The following is a 27,882-nucleotide window of genomic DNA, read 5'->3' as shown; positions in this document are numbered from 1 at the left end:
AATCTCTTAAGTGCCTTCAGCCCCACAGGCTGAGGCCACTCCAGGACAGCAGAAACTTTCCCTGGGTCCATCGAGAGACCAGAAGTGGAGATAATGTACCCCAAGAAGGCTACTGACTCTACCTCGAAGATGCATTTCTCCAGTTTGGCATAAAGTTGATTCTGTCTTACCTTTTTTAAAACCCATCTGACATGCTGGCGATGTTCAGAGAGGCTGGACGAAAAGATGAGTATATCGTCCAAGTAAACCAGAACAAACTTCCCCAACACTTCCCTGAACACCTCATTAATAAACTCCTGGAAGATGACCGGTGCGTTGCACAACCCAAAGGGCATCACCAGGTACTCGTAATGCACGACGGGTGTGTTGAAGGCCGTCTTCCATTCGTCACCATCCCTGATGCGGACTAGATTGTATGCACCCCTGAGATCTAGCTTGGAAAAAATCTTGGCATTGGTCACCTGCGTGAACAAATCGTCAATCAATGGCAAAGGGTAGCGGTTTTTCACTGTGATCTTATTCAGGCCTCGATAATCAATACAAGGACGAAGGCCTCCGTCTTTTTTCTTTACAAAAAAGAAACCTGCCCCTGCTGGTGAATGAGAGGGATGGATGAACCCTTTTGCCAAGTTTTCCCTGATGTATTCCTGCATAGCTAGTTTCTCTGGCTCAGATAGGTTATAAAGATGACCCCTGGGCGGCATACAACCAGATCTCAGATCGATGGGACAATCGAAGGTACGGTGGGGGAGGGAAGTTTGTCCGCTGACTTAAGACAGAAGACGTCAGCAAATTCTGCGTATTGTCTCGGTACACCTTCAACCTGAATGTTGGTATTACCCATGGTTACTTTCGCTAAACAATGATGATAACATTGGGATGACCAGCTCGTTTGCTGACCTGAAACCCAGTCTATCTGAGGCGAGTGAATTTGTAACCAGGGCATGCCAAGAATGATGGTAGAGGTTGCCATATGCAAAACAAGAAATTGCAGACTTTCCCCATGTAAGACCCCCACCTTGAGTTGCAAGCTTGGAGTACGAGATAAGGGGTGCCTACTCTGCAGAGGAGAGTCATCCACAGCAGTGACCCGGATCGGTTGATCCAAAGGGAGCATGGGTATTCCCAATTTTTTAGCAAAATCGTAATCAATAAAATTAGCCGCTGAACCGGAATCAGTGAAAGCTTCAGTGGAAACAGTCTGACCCTCCTCTGCACAGCGCGTTAATTTGGACTTACCAATTTGCATTGGCTCAGGTGGCGGTGAGGCCGGTGGAGAAGTGGTATAGGAGACATATCTGATTCGGTCCTTACGGGTTTGTTTTTGATATCGTAACCGACGATCAACCCGCACTGCTAAAGAGATTGCTTCCTCAATGGTTTTTGGTTCAGGGTATCCCAACATGAATCCAGAGACTGCGTCTGATAACCCTGATAGGAAACAATCCAGCAATGCAAAAGCCCCCCACCTGGCCGACACCGACCACTTCCTGAACTCCGCTGCATAAACCTCCACAGGATCCTTGCCCTGGCGCAAGGTCTTCAGCTCCCGCTCCGCGGTAGAGGAAATGTCTGGATCATCATAGATTATGGCCATGGATTTAAAAAACTCCTCAACTGACCTGAGTGCTTCATGCCCTGACTCTAAATTATACGCCCAGGTCTGAGCATCCCCTGAGAGTAAGGTCTTAATAAAGATAACCCTCTGTGCCTCTGTTCCTGACAGGTTAGGCCTCAGTTCAAAATATGACATTACACGATTCTTAAAATTCTGAAAGTCAGATCTATGACCAGAAAACTTTTCGGGTACAGACATTCTCAAGTCTGTAACTGGAGGGGATCGCACTGAATTTACAGTCGTCTGAAGGACTTGTAGTGACCCAGATAAAGCAGAGATCTGGGCCTGCTGACCGTCCATCACTCTGATGAGGTTTTCCACCGAAGTGGTGAGTGTGTCAAGACGACTGCTAAGTGCATCCATATTGGTTTGATCTGGCGTTCTGTAGACCAGTCTTGTGGCGCGCGCGCCCGTAGCTCTCCATCTGTGTGCACTACTGGGTCCAGACAAACTAGACGCATGTTGCTGCGGGGAAACCGCCGCTCTGTGTGCGGACACCGCCGCCTCACTGTCAGAACGTGCGGCGGTTTCTCCGCAATCCGTCACACATAAGTCTAATATGGTTTCCAGTACAGGAAGAGTTAAGAAACTCCAGTTGTTATCTATGCAAAAGAGCCATTGAGCTCCACGACTTTCAAAGTCGCAGAGAGCTCTGTCTTCTGAAGCTTGTTATCTCAACTGTCATTGTATCTTCTTTTCTCTCCAGAGGACAGGTCAATAGCTCACTGGCCTGCTCTGTAAAATCCTTTAGAATGCTGAGTAGTGTGTAAACTGCAAATATAAGACAATAATGCAATGTTATAAAAAAAAACGATATAACTGAAAATAAAATGATGAGACTATTTTCCTTGCTACTAATGTTCTAGTAATTATCCGTACTACACATACAATTCATTATATCATAATTCTTTTTTCACTTCATTGTCTCTTTAACGCCCATATATTCTGGTTGCCTCCACCCCACCCTTCTAATAAAGATTTTGAAGAAAGGCAGAGGAGCGCATACACTATTAAATGTAAAACATTCTTCTATGCTCACCATAGGTCAGCTATGAAGGCAGTCGTTCTCTTCCAAGAGATAATGACCTCTATAAGTCATTTTTTAACACTGGACAAAATGATCATCTGAGGTTTGCAGCCATCGCTTTCTGCCTGAAACACTTTCATTGGAATTGGGTTGGAATCCTCATAGCAGCTGATGACAGCGCAGAATGGGAAATGCTGGAACTGACCAAGGAGTTGACCAGGAACGGGATCTGCATTGAACATGTCACTAAATTCTCAAGTTCTTCAGGCACAGAAAACATGCTCCAGAGATACACAGCCTCGGTGGTGATAGTCTGTGGGAAATTTGAGTCAGCATATGCCGTTTATCCAGTTTGGGGAGCTAACAGACATAACATAACATTTATCCTTCCTGAAACCTTTCTAGATGGTGCAGGCGTGAGACCAGCATTCACAGAGGCCATTAACTGCAGTTTACTTTTGTTGAAGAAGAAAGACCAATTCCCGGCCTTAAATCCCTATTTCATGGTGTAACCCGATGGAAACGTCCTACAGATCCCATACTTCATGATATCTACGCCTTTTATTTTTGCTGTAATGTTACGGATCCAAAGAAGAATATTTTTTTTCAGAACACGTTGAAATATAAACCATGCTCTGTCTCTGATTCCTGCCCTGACCACATACCCCCATTTTATAGCGGGTTGTTTGACATTAATTATAATTATGCAAGTTTCTACTCTCTATACATCGCAGTGTATTCTCTGGCATATACCTTGCATGAGATGAAGCAAATGGGGAGATTTGGAGCTTACGGATACAGAGGTAAGGTAAGTAGCAGAGCTGTGATGGGTGAAAGGGATGATGATTGACCACTTACTATCAGTGATGATGATCATAATCAGCTAATTACAATTACACAAAATTTCAAGCAAATGTTTGCAATTACACCCGTACCTAATTACGAATTGTAAATTCAATTCATTTGTGTAACTATTCATAATTTGGCGTAATTTTCACACTGACTTTAGCAGTGAATGGCAAATCCCCCATACATGCAAGGAAAAAACTCAAAAAGATCTTGTAGTTTTTGAGAAAATCGATTTAAAAAATGCAAAGGAAAAATGACAGTTTTAGGATTTGTTCACACTAAGGGTATTGTTGGCCATTTTCAAGCGCAGGCTATTTTGAAAATCGCCCTCAAAACACTTGTGTAAGGATCAGCAGTGATCAGCTCAGCGCGCTACTGACGTCAGTATACTTTAATAGATGTATAATGCAAGTGATTGGTGCACACGTTTATACATAAACATATAATAACAATACACAGGTAGTAACCCCTAGTGGCGAGGGCCCACTGATGGGGATGAGGAGTAACCCCCAGTGGCGAGGGCCCACTGATGGGGATGAGGAATAACCCCCAGTGGCGAGGGCCCACTGGTGGGAGCGAGGTCAGACAGGCAAAAGTTGGCAACAGATCAGATTGGTAAAGGTACAGAATCGTAAGGCAGAATCAGAGTAAGTATTCAGGCAGAAGTCGGCAACAGATCAGATTGGCAGAGGTACAGAATCGTAAGGCAGAATCAGAGTCAAGAACAGGTAAAGAGTCAACAACAAGTAATCAATACAATATATATATATTTCCTAGTCTAGTATGAAATCCCCGGGGTCCTGCCGGATCAAAGCACACAAGGATCTGACTAAGGTCTGAGCACTCTCACCGTGAAGTATTCGCAACAACAGACAATGAGCTACCGACATCTCCAAGCTTAAATGCAGACAGGCAATTCCAAGCGTCCCGCCCAGAATACTTCCACCAATTAGCAAAGAGAAAAAGCAGCCAGATGTCAGCTGACCGGCCAGTCAGCTGACTCGTCTCCTGAGCCCATAAAGGTCCTGCTGCTCCGCGCGAGCGTGCCGACCTGACCTGATGCACAGCAGAGAGACCTGTTCTGCCGGAGGCCGTGAGAGACGCCGGCGACGATGCGGCAACAGCCGCCATGACGTCAGACGCGGAAGCGGAGGACGCGTTGCTTTCCACCGCTGAGGTAATTCCACCATACCTAACAGCTTGTGCAATGATTCCCAATGAGAGAGCGGTTTGTTTCCGATACGCTCAGCAAATTGGTGCATGGGCCATTTTTGAGGCGTTTTGCCTCAATGGAAGGTATAGGGAAATTAGCAAAACGCTTGAAAAAGCACTTTGCATAGCGATTTCCTAGGAGCTTTTAAGAAACAATAACGTATTTATTCTTTTCTGGTTCAAAGAGTTCAAAGAATGAAAAAACACAATAACTCTGCAAAAGCACTTATAAGAGTGCTTTACAAAAAACGCAGCACCCACCCGAGTGCCGGGAGGAGAAAGAAAAGTCGCCCACAAAACTGTGAATCACTGGCGTCAGCAATTTCAATTTTAGATGTGAAGAAAGCCTAAAACCATTTTCCCTTTTCATTTTTCAAATCTACTTTCTCAAAAACTACAAGGTCTTTTTTAAAAAAATTATTACTATTATTTTTTTTACTTGTAACCACTATTTTCCTTAACTTATCTATCAATTTTTATGGCAATAGCATGTATAGGGGCTTTGCTATTAACCACTAAAATTGGCATACAACTACACGCAATTAAAAATGATTGCAAATACAGACAACATTCAAAATTTTGCATTACAATTTTGCATGACGCAAAATTACACCTGTGCAAAATCTGTGCTCATCACTACTTACAGTAGCATCTATCTACAAGTCTTGCCTTCTCAATATGGTCGTGACATTTTTATAAATTCCAAAGTTAAAAAGAGCCAAAATGACAGGTACTATGACTGTTCCCCTGTTTTCTTTGTACCCAATGTGATGGATGACTACTACATAAAGCAGCAGAGAAGAGTTGTGGCAACACTGGATTGTAACATACTGTGGCTGACACTGCACTACTTCTCTCTTCATCTCTTCTTTCTGTGATAGGCTGGCTCAGTGGTACAGGTAGAAGCAGAGTACCTCTCTGTGATAGGCTGGCTCAGTGGCACAGGTAGAAGAAGAGTACCTCTCTGTGATAGGCTGGCTCAGTGGCACAGGTAGAAGCAGAGCACCTCTCTGTGATAGGCTGGCTCAGTGGCACAGGTAGAAGCAGAGCACCTCTCTGTGATAGGCTGGCTCAGTGGCACAGGTAGAAGCAGAGCACCTCTCTGTGATAGGCTGGCTCAGTGGCACAGGTGGAAGCAGAGCACCTCTCTGTGCTAGGCTGGCTTAGTGGTTCAGGTAGAAGAAGAGTACCTCTCTGTCATAGGCTGGCTCAGTGGCACAGATAGAAGAAGAGTACCTCTCTGTGATAGGCTGGCTCAGTGGCACAGGTAGAATCAGAGCACCTCTCTGTGATAGGCTGGCTCAGTGGTACAGATAGAAGAAGAGTACCTCTCTGTGATAGGCTGGCTCAGTGGCACAGGTAGAAGCAGAGCACCTCTCTGTGACAGGCTGGCTCAGTGGCACAGGTAGAAGCAGAGTACCTATCTGTGATAGGCTTGCTCAGTGGCAAAGGTAGAAGCAGAGGACCTCTCTGTGATAGGCTGGCTCAGTGGCACAGGTAGAAGCAGAATACCTCTCTGTGACAGGCTAAGTCAGTGGCACAGGTAGAAGCAGAGCACCTCCATGTGACAGGCTGGTTCAGTGGCACAGGTAGAAGCAGAGCACCTCTCTGTGATAGGCTGGCTTTGTGGAACAGGTAGAAGCAGAGTAACTCTATGTGATAGGCTTGCTCAGTGGCACAGGTAGAAGAAGAGTGCCTCTCTGTGATTGGCTGGCTCAGCGGCACAGGTAGAAGCAGAGTACCTCTCTGTGTTAGACTGGCTCAGTGGCACAGGTAGAAGCAGAGTACCTCTCTGTGATAGGCTGGCTCAGTGGTACAGGTAGAAGCAGAGTACTTCCATGTGACAGGCTGCTTCAGTGGCACAGGTAGAGGCAGAGTACCTCCATGTGATAGGCTCGCTCAGTGGCACAGGTAGAAGCAGAGTATCTCTTTGTGATAGGCTGGTTCAGTGGCACAGGTAGAAGCAGAGTACCTCTCTGTGATAGGCTGGTTCAGTGGCACAGGTAGAAGCAGAGTACCTCTCTGTGATAGGCTGGCTCAGTGGCACAGGTAGAAGCAGAGTACCTCTCTGTGATAGGCTGGCTCAGTGGTACAGGTAGAAGCAGAGTACCTCTCTGTGATAGGCTGGCTCAGTGCTACAGGTTGAAGCAGAGTACCTCTTCATGATAGGCTGGCTCAGTGGTACAGGTAGAAGCAGAGTACCTCTCTGTGATAGGCTGGCTCAGTGGCACAGGTAGAAGCAGAGTACCTCTCTGTGATAGGCTGGCTCAGTGGTACAGGTAGAAGCAGAGTACCTCTCTGTGATAGGCTGGCTCAGTGCTAAAGGTAGAAGCAGAGTACCTCTCCATGATAGGCTGGCTCAGTGGTACAGGTAGAAGCAGAGTACCTCTCTGTGATAGGCTGGCTCAGTGGCACAGGTAGAAGCAGAGTACCTCTCTGTGATTGGCTGGCTCAGTGGTACAGGTAGAAGCAGAGTACCTCTCTGTGATAGGCTGGCTCAGTGGCACAGGTAGAAGCAGAGTACCTCTCCATGATAGGCTGGCTCAGTGGTACAGGTAGAAGCAGAGTACCTCTCTGTGATAGGCTGGCTCAGTGGCACAGGTAGAAGCAGAGTACCTCCATGTGACAGGCTGGTTCAGAGGCACAGGTAGAAGCAGACTACCTCTCTGTGATAGGCTGGCTCAGTGGCACAGGTAAAAGCAGAGTACCCCTCAGACTACACTATGCGGCTTCTCCCACCCACAGATGACACAATCAGTGCTGCTTGGATACCCCTTTTCAAAATCCGTATTGACCCCGATCCGTATACCCATATATCCAGATCCAGATCGGATATCCGGATTTGACCATTTTGGTAACCGACCTGGATCGGATATCTGGGCAAATTCGAATATCTGGATAGAAAACCCGGAAGTGGCCTTTAAATTGCTTTAAAAACGTGTTTTTTTTAGGGTCAATGAGGCATGTAGCATCATTATTTTTTAAAGGGAAATACTAATTGATGATGTGGGGACTTAAAATCCCCCCCCCCCCCCCCAAAATGGCTGTCAATTAACATCAGGCCTGGGTTCCAGACAGCGGTCGTGCAGCCAACATTGTGTCCAAAGTCCAACCGCACATCTGGGACATGAGTTTTCAGCCCAGACACCTCCAAAAAATTATGCAGCAATTGTGTTTTGGGTTATATATAGGTGGTATCAGCACAGCAGCTGTGGCCTGTGGCACCCTGGCGGTGGGAGCAGCAAAGGCAGCAGGAGCAGGGCAGTGCAGCAGCAGGTGTAACGTCTACCAGGAGTATGCCGGATGTGGCACTTGGCAGTGGCACCTGGCACTTGGCATGTGGCACTTGGCATTTGGCACAAACTTTAATATTTCATATTTTCATACATTAATATGAAGAGAAGTGGTGAAGACAGAAGTGGTTTGAATTATAAATCTACATGCTTTGCGTGTAAATTCTCTGTGGTATGTATATAACTAGGTGTAGATGTGAGGGGAGGGGATATGTGTGTAGGGGACTAGTCTTAAAGAGGGATTTTCAGCCACAAAATTAAATTCCATTGACTTACTGCTCTGTCTTCATTATGCAGCCTGGAACCTCACCCTGCAGTACAAGCTCTCCAATCTATTCAGAAAAGTTGGTAGTGGGAAAAAAGTGCGCCGGCTGAAGGTGGACAAAAAGGGCACCGGCATAGACTCTAATGCAATTATCTTTAATACGTCGAAAAAAGCAGAAAAAAAGAGTGTCACGATAAATATTGTTAACAACATTAGAACATTACAGTTTTTGACGTATATTATCCTTTTTAGAAGCTTGCAGCATTATAGTTTTTGTCATATTATCATATTATTGTTTCTGTGTGCAAAAAGGTGTTTCTGCAGAGGGAGTGGTTAGGGTTAGGCACCACCCAGGGGAGTGGTTAGTTTTATGCACCACCAGGGGGGTGGTTAGGGTTAGACACCACCGGAGGGGTTAGGCACCAGTGGGGGTGGTTAGGGTTAGGCACCACCGGTGGGTGGTTAGGGTTAGGCACCACCAGGGGAGTGGTTAGTTTTAGGCACCACCAGGGGAGGGTTCTGTGTGAGGGTAGGGTTGAGTTAAGCTGTATTTTTGAATTATGTAACGATTTTTAAAGTTAATATCTTTTTGTTATTAGTTCAGCAGTGGCTGGATAGTGTAATGGTTAAGTGCTCTGCCTCTGACACAGGAGAACTGGGTTCAAATCTCGGCTCTGCCTGTTCAGTAAGCCAGCACCTATTTCAGTAAGGAGTTTCTTAGGCAAGTCTCCTTAACGCTGCTACTGCCTACTGAGTGCGCTCTAGCGGCTGCCTTGCAAGCGCTTTGAGTCCGACAGGAGAAAGGCGCTATACAAATACTACTGCCATTATTTCCCGTCTGTTTTAACAATGGTATTTATCGTTAACCAAGTTTGACAACAATGTTTATCGTTATCAGATTTCGTTACCCACCGGCGCCATTCCGTTATCCAGCTGGGCCCTTTTTTCACGCACACAAAATATTTCTGCTATAATAAATCTTATCTCTTGCATGAACAGCAACCCCTTTCTTTCATGAACAGCTCAAGCACCTTGACCATCAGTTATCATAACTTATATTGCATTCAACATATGCATATACTTAGACTAGTTTGCATTTTTTTCCAGAGAATCTAGTTGGAAGCTGATAGAAAGGTGAGGTCATTTTATCAACATTGTATTCCCATTTGTTTGACTCGTGGGCCATAGAGATTATTCCCATAGAAAGATGTGAAGGAAGAAACATTTTTGGAGGGTTAGAGTAGGACTCATTGTACATAAAATTTTTAAAAAATTGCTGGGAGGAAGTGGTGGACCCGCCTCCGTTAAAGCAGACACCAAGGACTGTAAATATATAGATATACACATTTATTGAAAATACCCCAAAGATGCAACGCGTTTCGCGGGCAAAGCCCACTTCTTCAGGCAATAAGCAGGGGATAAACAGCAAGCAGACAAGCAGGGGATAAACAACAGCAAGCAGAGCACCTCTACAGAGGTGCTCTGCTTGCTATAACTGAATTGCTGTTGTTTATCCCCTGCTTATTGCCTGAAGAAGTGGGCTGTGCCCGCGAAACGCGTTGCATCTTTGGGGTATTTTCAATTAATGTGTAGATCTATATATTTACAGTCCTTGGTGTCTGCTTTAACGGAGGCGAGTCCACCACTTCCTCCCAGCAATTTTTTAAAAATTTTATGTACTTTTATCCTTCTGGCGCCTCTGTTCACCTACCAATATATTTGAGTCCACCCCAGGTGGAGGGGTGATCTACCCCCCTTTCTTCCTATCTACAGAGAGTGACTTCTTAATCCTGAGTGAGGACAGGTCTAATCTCCTCACCTGCCTAATGAGTGGTTACCTAGGTGGTAACCCGTGTTTGTGAGTATTACCATCTCACTGTTTCATTTATCCAATCAATTTTGACATACTACACCATATTGGGCTCTCGATTTCTCTTCAACTTTAGGACTCATTGTATGGGGGACACTTTGGTGCAGTCTGTAAGCTCGAGCGCTTTACAAATTTATAGGCACTATATTCAACATGAATAGTGTGCAGGAGCAAAACTATACAATCAAATTAAGTAATTAAAGACTGACCGTTCACCATAACCATGTAACAATTTTATTATACACAAACACCTTGATATTAAAACTTTAACCACTTAAGGACTGCGGTGTTAAACCCCCTCTAGTGACCAGGCCATTTTTTACTAAATAGGCCACAGCAGCTTTAAGGCCTTGCTGCTGGGCTGCACACCTCAGCACACAAGTGACCCCCCCCCCCCCCCCATTTTTCTGCCCACCAACAGAGCTCTCTGTTGGTGGGCTAAGATCGCTGCTAGGATGTTTGGTTGTTTTCAGTTTTTTAAATTTATTTTTAAATTAATTTTCCTTTTTTTTAATTATTTTTTCCCACCCCTCCCTCCCTCCGCAAGCCAATCACTGTGATAGGCTTCAGCCTATGACAGCGGATCTCTTCTGAGCCTACCAGAGGGACAGCCATGTCACACGGCTGTCCCCAGTACAGAGCTGCCTTAGATCGCAGCACTGTACAGTCTTATTAGACGGTGGTTTTGCCATCTAACAGTCTCTGAGTGACGATAGCCGCTAAGAGACTGATGGCTGAGTGAAGCTCCGTCATTCCAGAAGGGATGCACGTGCATCGGCGCGCGCGATCTTCTGCATTCCCCACCCCTAGCACTTCACGCCAATCAGCGTGAAGCGGTCCTGGGGCTGTTGCCGCATTCACACCAATTGGCGTGGAGTGGTCGGCAAAAGGTTAAAAAAAATGGAAGTGTCCCCTGCAATTAGAGAATGTTCTGTAGCTGCCAGCCACTGACTGCTACTCAAACAGGTCACACACACACATGGAGGACACAGTCTACATGGACCAAATACTGCTCACATCAAACATCAATGGTTCCACAGCTGGACTGAAACCTGAGCCTTGAGTAACTTGCACATCCCACATGTCTTTCCCTTTATTTACACTGCTGACTTTGAAATGGAGCAAGCTAGGATTTTTTGCTGTGTACAAAGGTATCTCTTCAACCAAACTTTTTTTTTTCCATTTTTTTCTCTCTATTTTTATTTTTAAATACAAGTTACAGGCGTTTATGAGAAAAACATCTTTGGAAGTGAGCGATGAAATGCTTTCTTTTAATCAGAAAGGGCATTTGACTTTGCCATTGTTCTTAGCAAACTGGATGTTCCATGAAACCGTAAATGGTACAAAACGTAACAGGAACATTTTCGGAAATTTTACGGAATCTTTTACAGGTGATAGAACTTATTACATTGATCCAAAAGAAATAACTTGGAAAGCTGGGAAGGTAGGGTCTGTCGTTATTTACTTTTCTTAATTTATTTATATGAATCTCAAAACTATTCCTATACTAAGCCATTTTTTTTCCAAGTGTGTTTTGGGGGAGAAGAAAACCTTTGACCACCTATTACCTTGTCACTGAGTCCAAATGCTTTGTTTCATAACACATTTAATATCAGCAATAATAATGTCACATTGTAACAATGTGTCAGTAAGCGCAAAAATATCTGATTATGTGGTGATCTGCAGTTATAGATGCAGATATAGATGAACAAGTAATCAGTAATTTACTGATAGTAGATCAGCGGTATGCACACTAGCACAGAATCAGTACTTTAATGAGAGTGTTTTTCACAGGTGATTATGCACAGTAAACAGGAGTACTCCTATGCAATAGCCCCCTGGCTGTGGGGACTATCTCTGAGACAGTGGTCGTACAGGCAAGGTCGGCAGCTGATCGGACAATAACAGTACAGAAACGTCAGGCTAATCAGAGTCAAGTGGAAGCTGAGGTCGGCTACGGGTCGGGCAGATAAGGTACAGAGTCATAAGGCACAAATCGGAGTCAGAGATTCAGGCAGTAATTCGGCAACAGATCAGATAGCAAGGTACAGAATCAGGAGGCAGAAGAGTGGTCAGAAGAACGAGCAGAGAGTCATACACAATAAATCAACAATAATGTTCAGTTATAATTATAGCTATCAAAGGTCTGAACGCTAACACGAAGTATTCGCAACAGCAGACAAGGAACAACTGACAGCCAGCTCCTTATATGCTGAGGATCGCTCTGCCGAGCCGCCCAGAAACCCAGCCAATCAGGAAGCTAGCTGGGGTCAGCTGACCGGCGAGTCAGTTGACTCCCCTTCTTCTGGCATAAAGGTCCTTACCCTTTTGTGCGGCCGAAGGATGTGGCGTGCTGTGACACTGCGCGGTGGGGACCGCCGCCGGCTGAGATGCGGAAGCGGTGGACATGCCGCTCTCTGTTACACACATACTTTTATAGCTTGACCTCATAGTTTAAAGAGAACTCGACGTGGAACTTAAATATAAAAGAAAAAATACTACCGGCACCAGCTCTCTTCCCTGAGTCCAACGATTCACTTTTTGTCATCCTATATCGCTCCATTTGCCCACTGGGTCCCAAGAAAGATTTGATTATTTTCTTCCAAAATGGCCATGACGACCCCGGAAGTACTTCTGAGTCATGGCATGCCCATGATAGTAGTGCACTAGACATGCTCAGTAAGCTCTCCCATCCATCTTTTTTTCTGTGAGAGGCTGGTTAGGAGCGTTCCTAACACTGGAGTGTGCCTTATGCAGGCATGTCTTTCCTGCAAAGGACCTCCCTTACTATCTCAAGCTATGGACATGCTGCTTGTCAGGAGGGGTGAAGGAGAGCAGAGCGATAGGGCACAGAGGTATGTGATGGGGACAGGGCCATTTCTTGGACAGTGCGGGAGGGCGACCACCCTGGGTGCAGACTAGCAAGTAGAAGAAGGGGGGTGCAGGCAGAAGGACATAACCGCTAGGGAGCTGGTGATACATGGTTCAGCCAAATGGAAGAAGAAAGAATCACCTTCCTTGACCCCACCTGCCTGCATCAGACGTCAAGTCATCGTCACGTCACCACCGCGTCATGACACCTGATGTATTGTAGCGATACTGTAGGCTGTCAGTGCCCATGGAGGAGTTGGAGGAGTTGATCCTGGTCCCTGCTTCCTCCTGAATGAGCGGCTGGTAACTGGTAAGTAGGCAGATCTACATGTGACCTGTGGCTGTGTGACTGTTCCTAAAGAGTATGGGTTTGCGAGTCCACGGGGGTGGGGTGGGGGGGCACAATTTGTACACCCTCGGCCTGTGTGCAATTTAGCCTAGAAACTGCCCTGGATGGGGAAGGGGACATGCCTCTGTGCTACATTTTTGAGATCATATTAGTCTCGGGTACACTTTATTGGCACACTTTAAAAGTGGAGAAATGGCCTGGATCAGATATATTCTCTAGCCTAATTACTTTGCAGTTGTAATGTTAAGTGATTTGTTTACTGCAATAAAGGGGGGGGGGGGGGGAATTGTGTTCTTATCATCAAATGTTATCAGGCAAAGATATAAAATTTATAATAATAATTTTTCAAGCTGTTTACTGTAGGTCCTTCCATAGTTGCCCCCTCCTGAATCACCCCACTCTGATTGGCCACACTGCTGCATCTCTCCGCCCCATCCTACTGTGATTGACTGCAGCCCTGATTGGATGGTGCATGTGCATTGGGATGTGATGTGTGCGCTTGTGGTGAGACGGTGTGCACATGCGGGGGTATGGCATGCACGTGTGGCAAGATGGATAGCACGATGTCCAGAGAGATGGTGCACGCAATCCTGCCCAACGCAGCATGGCGCGCGCCGCTAGTCAGTATGAAATAAACTGTCTGTAATATATTTAAGATGCAAATAATAATAAGGATAAAAAAGAAATATATAAAAGCAGCACACATTCCATTTAAGGTCCCAACATCTCGATGCAATGACAAGTGTTCTCCGGGGTTCAGAAAAGCTCCTGGTAAAAGTCATCATGTCTGCTGCTATGAGTGTTTATCATGTGCAGAGGGAGAGATATCCAATGTCACAGGTGAGAGGTCTATGTTTACTTGATGCTATCATTTACAGTGCTGCCCATAATTATTCATACTCCTGGCAAATTTAGACTTAAAGTTACTTTTATTCAATCAGCAAGTAATTTTTTGATGGGAAATGACATAGGTATCTTAGGTATCTTCCAAAAGATAATAAGACAATGTACAAGAGGCATTATTGTGGAAACACAAATAATGTTTAGCTTTTATTTACATTTGAGCAAAAAGTGTCCAGTCCAAAATGATTCACACCCTTCTCAATAATCAATAGAAAAGCCTATGCAACCAAACACTTCCTATAATTGCAGACCAGCTTTTTGCATGTCTACACACTACACAGGTATTTTTGCCCATTCTTCTTTAGCAATGAGCTCCAAATCTTTCAGGTTGGAGTGTCTTCTTGCCATCACCCTGATCTTTAGCTTACTTTACAGATTCAGTTGGATTCAAGTCAGAACTCTGGCTGGGCCACTCCAAAACGTTAATGTTGTTGTCTGCCAACCATTTCTTCACCACTTTTGCTGTGTTTTGGGCCATTGTCATGTTGAAATGTCCACTAGTGCCAAGGGTCAAGTTTCTCTGGTGACTGCCTGATGTTGTCGTTGAGAATCCTCATATATTGCTCTTTTTTCATGGTGCCATTTACTGTGATTAGTAGAGATGGCCTGAAGTGTTCGCACGCAAACTTATTTGCGCAAACATTGGTGGTTCGCGTTCGCGGTAGAACACAAACTTTATGCGCATTTGACCCGCCCCCTATACTACATTATTGTGCTAAACGTTGACCCTCTACATCACAGTCAGCAGACACATGGTAGCCAATCAGGCTGCACTCCCTCCTGGAGCCCCCCTCCCCCCCCCCCCCCTGTATAAAAGGCAGCTGCATTGGACATGATCTCACTCTGTGTGCTGCAGTAATAGTGAGAGAAGGGAGAGAGTTGCTGCAGAGATTAGAGAAAGCTTAGTTAGGGCCCTTTTCCACTAGCAGTCGCTAGCGTTCACGCTGAACGCTAGCGATTGCTGAATCGCAATTACCAGCAATTCCCCGACGTTTGCGGCCGCGATTTTGCTATGCTATGCACTGCATAGCAAAATCGCGGCAATTATCGCTCCGCCGCGCGTTCGCATTCCGGTAAAAAACGAATCGCGGTAGTGGAAATGACCTACCGCGATTCCTATGTTAAAAAGCAAACCGTAGCAATTGTCGGTTTGCGACTTTGCGATTCAGCCAGCGCAAACGCACTGGTGGAAAAGGGCCCTTAGGCTGTTGTTAGGCTTGTTAGCTTGCTCCTTGCTGATACTTATTGCTAAAAACACCCCAAAACAGCTCTTTTGAGAGCTAATGTTCTTGTGTTCTGTTTTTTTTTCTTTTTTTCTTTTTTTTTTGTGTGGCCCACTGACACTTGCATATACAGCCCTGTCAGTCACAGCTGGCCCTTGCTAATTGCTAAACTGTGTTAGGCCCAGCACATTCAGTGCCTATCTTCACTGCACCTGTGTGTGAAAGCTGCAGATTTGTAATACCAGTCTGTGCATACCTGTTCATGTTCACTGCACCTGTGTGACAGCAGCACACAGTGTTATATACCTTTCCCTGCATACCTGTTTAGTGTACATGTGTGTGTGACAGCTGCACATTGTATTGATACCAGTCCCTGCATACCTGTTCAGTGTACCTGTGTGTGTGACAGCTGCACATTGTATTGATACCAGTCACTGCATACCTGTTCACTGTACTTGTGTGTGTGACAGCTGCACATTGTATTGCTACCAGTCACTGCATACCTGTTCAGTGTACCTGTGTGTGTGACAGCTGCACATTGTATTGATACCAGTCACTGCATACCTTTCACTGCATCTGTGTGACTGCACATTGTTATACCAGCAGTCACTGAATACCTTTCACTGCATCTGTGACTGCACATTGTATTATACTGGGAGTCAGTGCATACCTTTCACTTGAATGGATGGCAGACTTGCCCTCCATAACAGATTCTCATTAAAAGCAAGTGGTGTCATCTCTGGCACACAGCGTTGGGTCAAGGGTCCATCTGACTACAGATGCCTGGTCTGCAAAGCATGGTCAGGGCAGGTACATTACTTATACAGCACATTGGGGTGCATGAAAAAAGGGCACCAAGAAAAAAGGGCTGGATAACAAATCGGCGCGGGTAGATAATGAAATATCAATGACGATAAACATTTTTAACTAAATTTGTTAACAATAAATATCATTTTAAAACAGATGAGATGAAGATGAACAGATATTAACTGTAAAAATTGTTGCGTAATTCAGCAATACAGCTTAACCTCCCTAGCAGTATTGACGGTTATGCACGTCAATATAAAACATGCTGTGAACAGTATAAACGTGCATACACATCAATACTCACCTGTACTGTATACTAGACCCTTGCTTGACACATTACAGGAAAATAAAAAGGTTATGAAAATTAATTGGATCACTTTTTGCATAAAAATCCTGGGGAAATTGAACGCCAGGGAAGTTAACTTAAAGTGAACCAGAGATGAAGCACCCTCATGTATTTTACCATATAGATCAGTGGGAACATTAGAGAAAACACCTACCATGCTTTCTGTTTCATTCTGCACTGCACAGCCTGCTTCTAAAATCCGCGACTGAGCGTTCAGTCTGGCTTTGCTATAATGACTCAGCTATAATGATTTCTGAGCAGAGCCAGCAGAGGGCAGGCTTGGACTTGAAAAGACAGGAGACAACACAGACTGAGCTATAAATATTTCTGAAAAAAGCCAGACTGAATGCTCAGTCAGGGATTTTATCAGGGCTGATTAGAAACAAGCTGTGCAGTGCAGAATGAAACAGAAAGCTAGGTAGGTATTTTCTCTAATGTTCCCACTGATCTATATGGTAAAATACACGAGGGTGCTTCATCTCTGGTTCCCTTTAACTCTACTCTCACACAGAACCATCCCCTGGTGGTGCATAAACCTAACCACCTCCTCAGTGGTGCCTAACCCTAACCCCCCGGTGTTGCCTAACCCTTAACCCCCAAATGCTGCCTAACCCTAACTATCCCCCCTGGTGGTGCTTAACTCTAACCACCACCCCCTGCACAAACACCCCTACACACACCCTTACCCTTAGAAATGATAATATATTTGTTAACATAAAATTTGTACATACAAACAATGTAATATGACAAAAACTATAACATTGTAAGTTTCCAAAATGATAACATATTTCAAAAACGTTAATGTTGTAATGTTGAAAACGATATTTACCGCGCACCCTTTTTTTTGCTTTGGGCACCGTATTAGCAATAAAATATGGATCTTGAGGAAGGATCGAAATCTTGTAAGCTGAAATTCTAAACAGCGATATACTTAAACCTCACTAGTCACAAGTAACATTTCTGAGGGCTTGACCTTAGAATCAGAATCAAAATCAATTTATTTTTGCCAAGTAAGTTTGCACCTATAAGGAATTTGTCTTGGCAGTTTCTTAACAAACATAAACAAAAACAATACGAGGACAGACAGTATGTGTATTACAAGTCAAGGACATTATGCAAGTATAGTGGCAGTAAGCAATGTGAGAATTGTTCATTTTCAGTTCTGTGCTGATTACTTTCAAGTCCTAGCAGCTCTAGCGGGCTTCAGCATTAAGTATGGCTACCACTTGAGGAAAAAAGCTGTTTCTGTGTCTGGAGGTTTTGGTAGCGATTGACCGGAATCTTACTCCTGAAGGCATGCGCTGGAAGATGGAGTGAGCTGGGTGAGAGGGGTCAGAGGCAATTTTGGTCGCTGTCTTTCTGCACCTGCTAGCGTAAAGATCCTGCAGGGAAGGTAAGCTACAGCCAATTATCCTTTCTGCTGTTCGGATGATGCGCTGCAGCCTCCCTTTTCTAATGCTGAGCAGGAGCCGAACCATACAGTCATAGATGATGTTATGGTGGATTTGATGATTGCAGTGTAGAACTGCACCAATAGATTTTAAGGTAGGCCAAACTTTTTCAGCTGCCGTAGATGGTACATCCTCTGTTGCGCTTTCTTGAAATTAGTGGCAGTGTTGTTGTCCCATTTTAGGTTGTTTGAGATTGTGGACCTAAGAAACTTGAATGACTCTACTTGGGTTATTGTGGATCCATTTATGGTTAAGGGGAGGTGCTGGCGAAGGGGAGTAGATCTCCTAAAGTCTATTATCATCTCCATGGTTTTGAGAGCATTTAGTTCCAAGTTGTTGCTGCTGCACCAGGAGGAAAACTGTCCCACTACATGCCTGTATGCAGATTCATCCCCGTTTTGAATGAGATTAACTACTGTTGTGTCATCTGCAAACTTTAGAACCTTAACAGATGGATCTGTGGAGATGCAGTCATTGGTGCAAAGGGAGTAGAGCAGTGGGGACAGCACACAGCCCTGGGGTGCACCAGTACTGTCTGTCAGAGAGCTTGATGTGTGTTTACCAAGTCTAACATGCTGTCTCCTGTCTGTAAAAAAATCGGTTACCCATTTGCAGATGGAGTCAGGCATGTGTAGCTGGGAGATCTTGCTGTGCAGCAGTGATGGAATTATTGTATTACATGCAGAGCTGAAATCTGCATCTGCAGCATGTGTTTAGGGATGTGCAGCCTTCCACCCATTTTTTCTTAACTCTGCAAGTATATAACTATCAGGTTATCTGCTCCCAGCCCATCCTCCTGAGTTTCCTGTTTGCATGATAAGTAGTAGCAGTTTTGCATATGATTTGCATCTGAATTGAATGCGAAGTGTGCAGAAATGCCTATTAGAGGTGCTGCACACATGAGCTGGTTGTCATTTCAGATGCAGCCTTTGTGGTATGCACTGGCCCTCTCCTCGTCATCCCTTTAAATACTGACATATCTAAGTTATACAGGTTCTGGGGCTTCTCACAGATAATCAGTGCCTAAACTGCATCTAACTAGCCACAAGACATGTATAATTCATAAGCGCCCGTATTTAAAGGGATCAGTTGGCAACACTGCTCCTGTGTTGTGTAGATACTGAGGCACTGCAGGGGGTGGAGATGATAGCTGGCTGGAGGAGTGCTCAGTTTGCCTCTTGCACAGATGCAAATTATGCAAACTGACTTGGTGTGTTTAGCTTTTGTTGCTAGTGTCAAACCTGCAATAAAATGTATTCAGTTCATTTGCAAGCTGCAGATTGTGTAGTGAGGGCGGAGATTTCTTCCTGCAGCTGGTAATTTCATGCAGAGATTTCCATATTGTGAATGAGTCGGCGTTTGAACATTTTTCCTTAAGTTTTTTAGAATAATCTTTTTTTGCGTCGGTAATGGCTCTCTGCAGTTTGTATTTCGCAGCTTTGTAGAGGACTTTATCACCTTGTACGATATGCCCTTTCTTTATCGAGGCGCAGCTTCCTAAGATGTGATGTAAACCTGGGTTTATCGTTATTGTACCTGGCGCACTTTTTTGTGGGGATGCAGGACTCTTCACAAAAGGTAATATATGATGTCACAGCGTCAGTGTATTCATTTAGGTCACTGGAGGATTCTTTAAATATATTCCAGTTTGTTAAATCAAAGCAGCTCTGTAGTTTTTCTACAGCTTCACTCATCCATTTCTTAACTGTGGTCACTACAGGTTTGGCAGTTTTTAGTCTTTGGATGTACGTTGGGATAAGCTGTATAACAGCATGATCAGAGTTCCCCAGAGCTGCCCTGCTGACAGAGTGATAAGAGTCCTTAGTCGTAGTTTAACAGTGATCAAATGTCTTACCTTCTTTAGTTGCGCTTGTGACGTGTTGCCTGTATTTGGGGAGTTCTTTGGAAAGGTTAGCACTGTTGAAATCCCCTAGTATGATAAAAAAAAGAATCGGGGTACTCCCTTTCCACCTCTGTGATCTGATCTGCGAGTTCCTGGAGCGCAGGCTGCATACATGTTTATGGAGGGATGTACGCAGCAGCCAAAATAAATGAAGAGCTCTCACAGGGTGAATAGTAGGGTCTGCAGTTTATGAAGAGTGTTTCCAACCCAGCCGAGCATGTCCTCTTAATAACTGTAACATCCGTGCACCATCCAGTGGCGTACCTAGGGCATTTGGCACCCGGTGCTGGGTATTAAAAGACACACCCCCCCCTAAAAATGGGCGTGGCCACAACCTGCGGCGTGCTTCGCAGCAAAAAAATGGGCGTGGTCATGACCAGATGAGGTCGGAGCTAACTGTATTTTAAAGTATTAGCTAGTATAGTTGCCCCCAGTATAGCTAGTACAGTTTCCCCCAGTATAGCTGCCCCCAGTGGAGCTAGTACAGTTTCCCCCAGTATAGCTACCCCCAGTGGAGCTAGTATAGTTGCCCCCAGTATAGCTAGTTTAGTTGCCCCCAGTATAGCTAGTTTAGTTGCCCCCCAGTATAGCTAGTTTAGTTGCCCCCAGTGTAGCTAGTATATTTGCCCCCAGTGTAGCTAGTATATTTGCCCCCAGTGTAGCTAGTATATTTGCCCCCAGTATAGCTAGTATAGCTGCCCCCAGTATAGCTAGTATAGTTGCCCCCAGTATAGCTAGTGTAGTTGCCCCCAGTATAGCTAGTTTAGTTGCCCCCAGTATAGCTAGTTTAGTTGCCCCCAGTATAGCTAGTTTAGTTGCCCCCAGTATAGCTAGTATAGCTGCCCCCAGTACAGCTGCCCCCAGTATGGCTAGTATAGTTGCCCCCAGTATAGCTAGTTTAGTTGCCCCCAGTATAGCTAGTTTAGTTGCCCCCAGTATAGCTAGTTTAGTTGCCCCCAGTATAGCTAGTATAGCTGCCCCCAGTATAGCTGCCCCCAGTATAGCTAGTATAGCTGCCCCCAGTATAGCTAGTTTAGTTGCCCCCAGTATAGCTGCCCCCAGTATAGCTAGTATAGCTGCCCCCAGTATAGCTAGTATAGCTGCCCCCAGTATAGCTAGTATAGCTGTCTCCAGTATAGCTGCCCCCAGTATAGCTAGTATAGCTGCCCCCCAGTATAGCTAGTATAGCTACCCCCCAGTATAGCTAGTATAGCTGCCCCCCAGTATAGCTGCCCCCAGTATAGCTAGTATAACTGCCCCAGTATAGCTAGTATAGCTGCCCCCAGTATAGCTAGTATAGCTGTCCCCAGTATAGCTGCCCCCCAGTATAGCTAGTATAGCTGCCCCCCAGTATAGCTAGTATAGCTGCCCCCCAGTATAGCTAGTATATTTGCCCCCTGTATAGCTAGTATATTTGCCCCCTGTATAGCTAGTATATTTGCCCCCTGTATAGCTAGTATATTTGCCCCCAGTATAGCTAGTATAGCTGCCCCCAGTATAGCTAGTTTAGTTGCCCCCAGTATAGCTGCCCCCAGTATAGCTAGTATAGCTGCCCCCAGTATAGCTGCCCCCAGTATACCTAGTATAGTTGCCCCCAGTATAGCTAGTTTAGCTGCCCCCAGTATAGCTAGTATAGCTGCCCCCAGTATAGCTAGTATAGCTGCCCCCAGTATAGCTAGTATAGCTGCCCCCAGTATAGCTGCCCCCAGTATAGCTAGTATAGCTGCCCCCCAGTATAGCTAGTATAGCTGCCCCTCAGTATAGCTAGTATAGCTGCCCCCCAGTATAGCTAGTTTAGTTGCCCACAGTATAGCTAGTTTAGTTGCCCCCAGTATAGCTAGTTTAGCTGCCCCCAGTATAGCTAGTATAGCTGCCCCCAGTATAGCTGCCCCCAGTATAGCTAGTATAGCTGCCCCAGTATAGCTAGTATAGCTGCCCCCAGTATAGCTGCCTCCAGTATAGCTAGTATAGTTGCCCCCAGTATAGCTAGTTTAGCTGCCCCCAGTATAGCTAGTATAGCTGCCCCCAGTATAGCTAGTATAGCTGCCCCCAGTATAGCTAGTATAGCTGCCCCCAGTATAGCTGCCCCCAGTATAGCTAGTATAGCTGCCCCCCAGTATAGCTAGTATAGCTGCCCCCCAGTATAGCTAGTATAGCTGCCCCCCAGTATAGCTAGTTTAGTTGCCCACAGTATAGCTAGTTTAGTTGCCCCCAGTATAGCTAGTTTAGCTGCCCCCAGTATAGCTAGTATAGCTGCCCCCAGTATAGCTGGCCCCAGTATAGCTAGTATAGCTGCCCCAGTATAGCTAGTATAGCTGCCCCCAGTATAGCTAGTATAGCTGCCCCCCAGTATAGCTAGTATAGCTGCCCCCCAGTATAGCTAGTATAGCTGCCCCCCAGTATAGCTAGTATAGCTGCCCCCCAGTATAGCTAGTTTAGTTGCCCCCAGTATAGCTAGTTTAGTTGCCCCCAGAATAGCTAGTATAATTGCCCCCAGAATAGCTAGTATAATTGCCCCCAGAATAGCTAGTATAATTGCCCCCAGTATAGCTAGTATAGCTGCCCCCCAGTATAGCTAGTATAGCTGCCCCCCAGTATAGCTAGTATAGCTGCCCCCCAGTATAGCTAGTTTAGTTGCCCACAGTATAGCTAGTTTAGTTGCCCCCAGTATAGCTAGTTTAGCTGCCCCCAGTATAGCTAGTATAGCTGCCCCCAGTATAGCTGCCCCCAGTATAGCTAGTATAGCTGCCCCAGTATAGCTAGTATAGCTGCCCCCAGTATAGCTAGTTTAGCTGCCCCCCAGTATAGCTGCCCCCCAGTATAGCTAGTATAGCTGCCCCCTAGTATAGCTAGTATAGCTGCCCCCCAGTATAGCTAGTTTAGTTGCCCCCAGTATAGCTAGTTTAGTTGCCCCCAGAATAGCTAGTATAATTGCCCCCAGAATAGCTAGTATAATTGCCCACAGTATAGCTAGTATAGTTGCCCCCAGTATAGCTAGTTTAGTTGCCCCCAGTGTGAGGAAAGCCTGGAAGGAGGGGTGGCGGGGAGGGGGGCCGGACCCCCCACCTCCCTCACCTGGGTCCCCTCCTTCTGGCACTTCCCCGTCCTAATTAGCAGCAGCTGGCAGGAGCGGCGAAGAAGACTCACTCACCTGCTCCTGGCGATGGCGGCGGCGCATAGCGTCATCCTCACGCGACGCTGGTCTCCGACTTCTCTGTCACTCACTGTGCTTCCGCCAATCAGGAAGCACAGTGAGCGGTGGAGAAGGCGGAGACCAGCGTCACGTGACGATGACGCTATTTGCCATCGCCTGGACCGCAGGAAGGAGGTGAGTAAGTCCTCTTGCCCTCTGCTGCCCGCTGCTACTAATTAGGAGGGGGAAGCGCCAGAAGGAGGGGACCCAGGTGAGGGAGGTGGGGGGTCCGGCCCCCCTCCCGCCGCTTTCCCCGCCACCCCTCCTTTCTGTGCTACTTCCCCCTCCTGTCCTGCACAGGCCTCTGTGGGAGGCCTTGATGACACCCCCTGGGGCGCCCGACACCCGGTGCGGGGCGCCCCCTGCCGCCCTATGGTAGGGACGCTACTGGCACCATCTATCATTAATATAGAAGCAGAGTCCTCCACCTTTGGTTTTGCCAGAAATAAGTGGGTCCCGATCAGATCTGTAGAGTGTAAATCCATTCTGTAGAGTGTAAATCCATTAATCTGCAGAGCATTGTCTGGAATCAGCTCAGATAGCCAAGTCTCTGTGAAGCAAAGGGCAGCAGAGAGATGAAAGTCCTTCTTTGTTTGGATCAGTAGTTGAAGCTCATCTAGTTTGTTACATATGGACCTGACATTAGAGAGTATGATTCCAGGTAGTGGAGAGCGCAGTCCTCTGCGTCGAAACTGAGTCTGGATCTCGGAGCGCTTGCCTCTTCTTCTAAGCCTCACTGCCTGGTTCTGCACTGTAGCTCCACTGGTCAGAATCCCCAGAAGATCAAGAGTAGATGAAATATCCAGGGGTAGATTATATTTAGCTAAGTTCCGAATGCTCAGTAGCTGTTTACTGGTGAAGGTTATCCGGATTGGGTTGCACAAGGCAATGTTGAAAAACGAAAATACATAAAACAAACATAGAAAGACAGAGCAAGCTGGTGAGGCTGCCATCTCCAGGTGCCTCCTCCCTCCTCCTAGTGTCTCTAGATTTGAGTTGTAAAAAATATTTCAATGACCTTTCATCTTCACCTGAATGTCTCATTAGTGCCAAACTGTATGATGACTGTGGTTTCCTCCATTTGACCACATGTCCATCTGATTGGCGTTAAACCTGAGCAAGAGGTATATATACCACAGTGTTTAGCACTTACAGTATAGTGTTGGTAACATTTTACCCTATAATTCACTGTCAAATATTTATTGTATTTTTTATTTTGTCTATAGACAGTGACCATTGCCAGAGATGCCCTGATGAAGAATGGCCAGATGAGAAGAAAACAACCTGTATTCCCAAAACATTGGAATATTTATCATTCGAAGAAGATTCCTTGACTCTCATCTTTTCAATCATCTCTCTGTCAGGCTCCGTCATCACCATAATTGCATTGAAAGTTTTTATTTTGTATTGGGATACTCCAGTAGTTAAAGCCAATAACCGGACTGTGAGCATCATTCTCCTGGCCTCCATCTTGCTGTGCTTCCTTTCCGTGTTCTTATTCCTCGGACGTCCTGTAGATGCAACCTGCATGCTGAGACAAGTGTTATTTGGGATCATCTTTTCGGTGTCAGTCTCATGTGTTCTGGCCAAAACTATTATAGTCTGCATTGCTTTCAACGCTACAAATCCTAACCACCCCTGGAAGAAGTGGGTTGGTGAAACAATGTCTAATTGTATTGTAGTAACATGTTCTTCTGTGCAAGGATTAATTTGTGCCATTTGGCTGTCAGTTTCTCCTCCCTATCAGGAGTATGACATGTTCTCTCATCCTGGGAAGATCATCATTCAGTGCAATGAGGGATCAGTGATTGGCTTCTACTCTGTGTTGGGTTATATGGGGTTTCTGGCAGCTGTCAGTTTTCTCCTGGCTTTCATGGTGAGGACATTACCGGACAGCTTTAATGATGCCAAGTACATCACGTTCAGCATGCTGGTGTTCTGCAGTGTCTGGATTGCCATGATCCCGGCCTATCTGAGCACCAGAGGGAAATACATGGTGGCCGTGGAGGTATTTGCCATCCTGACCTCAAGTGCCGGTTTTTTAGTCTGCATTTTTTTCCCTAAATTATACATTATTCTACTAAAGCCAGAGCTAAACATTAGGCAAATTTTATTAAAGCAAAACAAGAAGCAGAACTCTTGAAATTGCTTTATAAATATGTTAGATTTACTGATGGATAATATATTATATACATACATAAACATAGATTTACAGAGTTATTGATACCATATACATACAGTCCCCTACTTACAAACAACTCATCAGAGTCTGGACAAGGTCCTCCAGCACCCAAGGCTAAGACACCAAAGTGTGCCCCTCCATCCCTCCCACCCCAGCCGTCACACACTGATTGCTATTAGACTAAGAGGTGCCCCAGGACCCCCAACCCCCCAAAACCCTTAATCTCTAGTTATATGGCTTGCAGTTAATGCCATGTATCCCCTTTTCTCATTTCTCTCTGCTTCAAACACAATGATAATAAATGATATCAGGTAATGATAGGTGAGTGAGTTGTGCGCTCCCTCTTACACTGCACCGAGGCTGGAGTCTCTCCCGACTCTGCCTCAGCCCGACCCTGACTCACGTTACAAGCTTCAGAGATACAAACAACGTTGTCATCATGTACAAAATATAAATTTTGTGTTACATATTTTGCTGTAAAAATGTTACAGTACTGAATAAACTACCAAAACAATTAAACAAAAAAAAAAAAAACATAGTTCATGTAGTAATATGTATGTCTAATCCAGAGTTGTCTGAAGGCAAAATCATTTATTCACATTTTACCATGATCCTGACAGAATCACAGAGAGGTTTCATAAGTTGTTATACTCTCGATGACACCCAGGTATACTGTAACGAAAAATCCGCAACGCCGGATGGATTGCGGAAATACGGTCGCATCCGTTCCGGCAGGCAGACTTTCCAACGCGGGATGCGGAAATTTGTCCGCATCCGTTGCGCAAAACCCTCCGATCGCACAGCGCCAAACTCGCCAGCGTGCTGCTCACCAGGGCTCTGTCATCGTGCCTCTAGGGGGTGCGCGCACACGCCAGACACGCCTTTATGCTCTTAGAAAGCGGGTCAGCTGACCTGGAGGTCAGCTGACGTTTTAGCCTGCTCTGATTGGTTGCTGCTTAGGGTGGAGACTCCTTTCCCAGACAGTATTTAAGGAAGTGCTTTTCAGTAGCACTTCATCTGTGATTGCGATACCCTGTGTCAGCACTCAGACCTAGTCAGTTCCCGTGTGATAATCCGGCAGGACCCCGGCTCTTGTCACATCTAGTCAGCCTTGTATTTGATATTGTGTTATATATTGGTTTATCGCCAATATATACACATATTAAACTGTCTTGATTTATCGTGTATGATTCTGTGCCTGTCTTGACTACTCTTCTGTTTCCTGATTCTGTACTTCGCTGGCCCGTACCGTTATCGACTATTGGATTGGTTTCCGACTATTGCTATCACACCAAGCACATTCCTGCATCCGATTGTTTCGTGTCTCGCTATACTTCCATTATTGGTGATTCTGCAGATCACCATATAATCAGGTATAGCATCTGTATTGTTGGTGATACTGCAGATCACCAATAATCAGAATATCCGTGCTTGCTGACACCAATCGTTACATATACCTTCACACCCCAGATCTCTCCTTTTCCAGCAAGGACAAGGTCTCTACCACCTGCCTCACATCCATTTCCTCCCGGATGGCTGCCAGGTTCCTGAAGCTCAATCATGACAAGACTGAGCTTTTAATATTCCCTCCCTGCACAGCTGCACTGCTCAAAGATATACACATCACTATTGAAAATATTACCATCTGCCCTACCTCCCAAGCCCACTGTCTAGGTGTTACCCTGGACTCTGCACTTTCCTTTACACCCCACAGCCAGGAAAGATCAACTCCCCTCTTATTGCAGCGCCTCTACAACTCCCCTTTGTAAAGCTCTCCACTGTCTCCCCATCTGTTTCAGGATTAACTTCAAAATTCTGAGCTTGGCCTAAAAATCGGTGCACAGGACTTGCCTGACCTACATCTCTGATCTTGTCTTCAGGCACATACTGACCTGCCCCCTCCGATCCACCAACGACCTACACCTGTTTGCACCGCGCATATCTCACTCCCATGCGTGATTGTCGTTCTTCACTAGGGCTTCCGCCACTCTCTGGAACTTGCTCCTACCAGCCATCAGACTCGTAACCGCCTTCAATACCTTTAAACAGAGTACATGTCATCCTGGCGCTGGGCAGTTCGGCACAGGGCGAGCCGAATGAAGGCTCTCCCTGCTGTCCCTTGGACTTGGAGAGGCTCAGAGTGCGATAGTCTCTCATAGGCATCAGCTGATCGCTGTGCTTGGACATCGGAGGGAGGGAGGGGTGGATTCATAAAAAGAAAAAAATAATTACTTTATTTAAATTAAATAACTAAAAAAATTAATAAAAAACAAAACAAAAACTGGCAGCAGAGATCAGAGCCCACCATCATTCTGTTGGTGGGCAGAAAAGGAGGGGATTCATGTGTGTGCTGTGTTGTATGGCTCTGCAGCGAGCACTTAAAGCTGCAGAACACTTATTTGTAAAAAATAGCCTGGTCACTTGGGGGCTGTAAGCCTGTGGTCCTTAAGTGGTTAATTTTACTACGGTGGATAGTAGAATATCAGTAAAATTGTCAATATTCTACTACAGCAGACTAGA

The 27,882-nt window shown here is 45.5% G+C and overlaps 1 protein-coding gene across 1 annotated transcript; it reads left to right on the top strand.

Moving 5' to 3' along the window:
• Window positions 1-3,408: 3,408 nt before the first annotated feature.
• On the top strand, window positions 3,409-25,323 carry LOC137543908 (vomeronasal type-2 receptor 26-like). The gene is made up of 2 exons (XM_068265021.1): window positions 3,409-3,448; window positions 24,407-25,323. Exons 1-2 carry the CDS (start codon window positions 3,409-3,411, stop codon window positions 25,321-25,323), a joined length of 957 nt encoding a protein of 318 aa, XP_068121122.1.
• The last annotated feature ends 2,559 nt before the right edge of the window (window positions 25,324-27,882 follow it).

The sequence above is a fragment of the Hyperolius riggenbachi genome, chromosome 1 (genome assembly GCF_040937935.1).
Source record: "Hyperolius riggenbachi isolate aHypRig1 chromosome 1, aHypRig1.pri, whole genome shotgun sequence".
Lineage (NCBI taxonomy): Eukaryota > Metazoa > Chordata > Amphibia > Anura > Hyperoliidae > Hyperolius > Hyperolius riggenbachi.
Note: the sequence above shows the minus strand (reverse complement) of the source record. Positions and strands in the feature narration are given on the sequence as shown.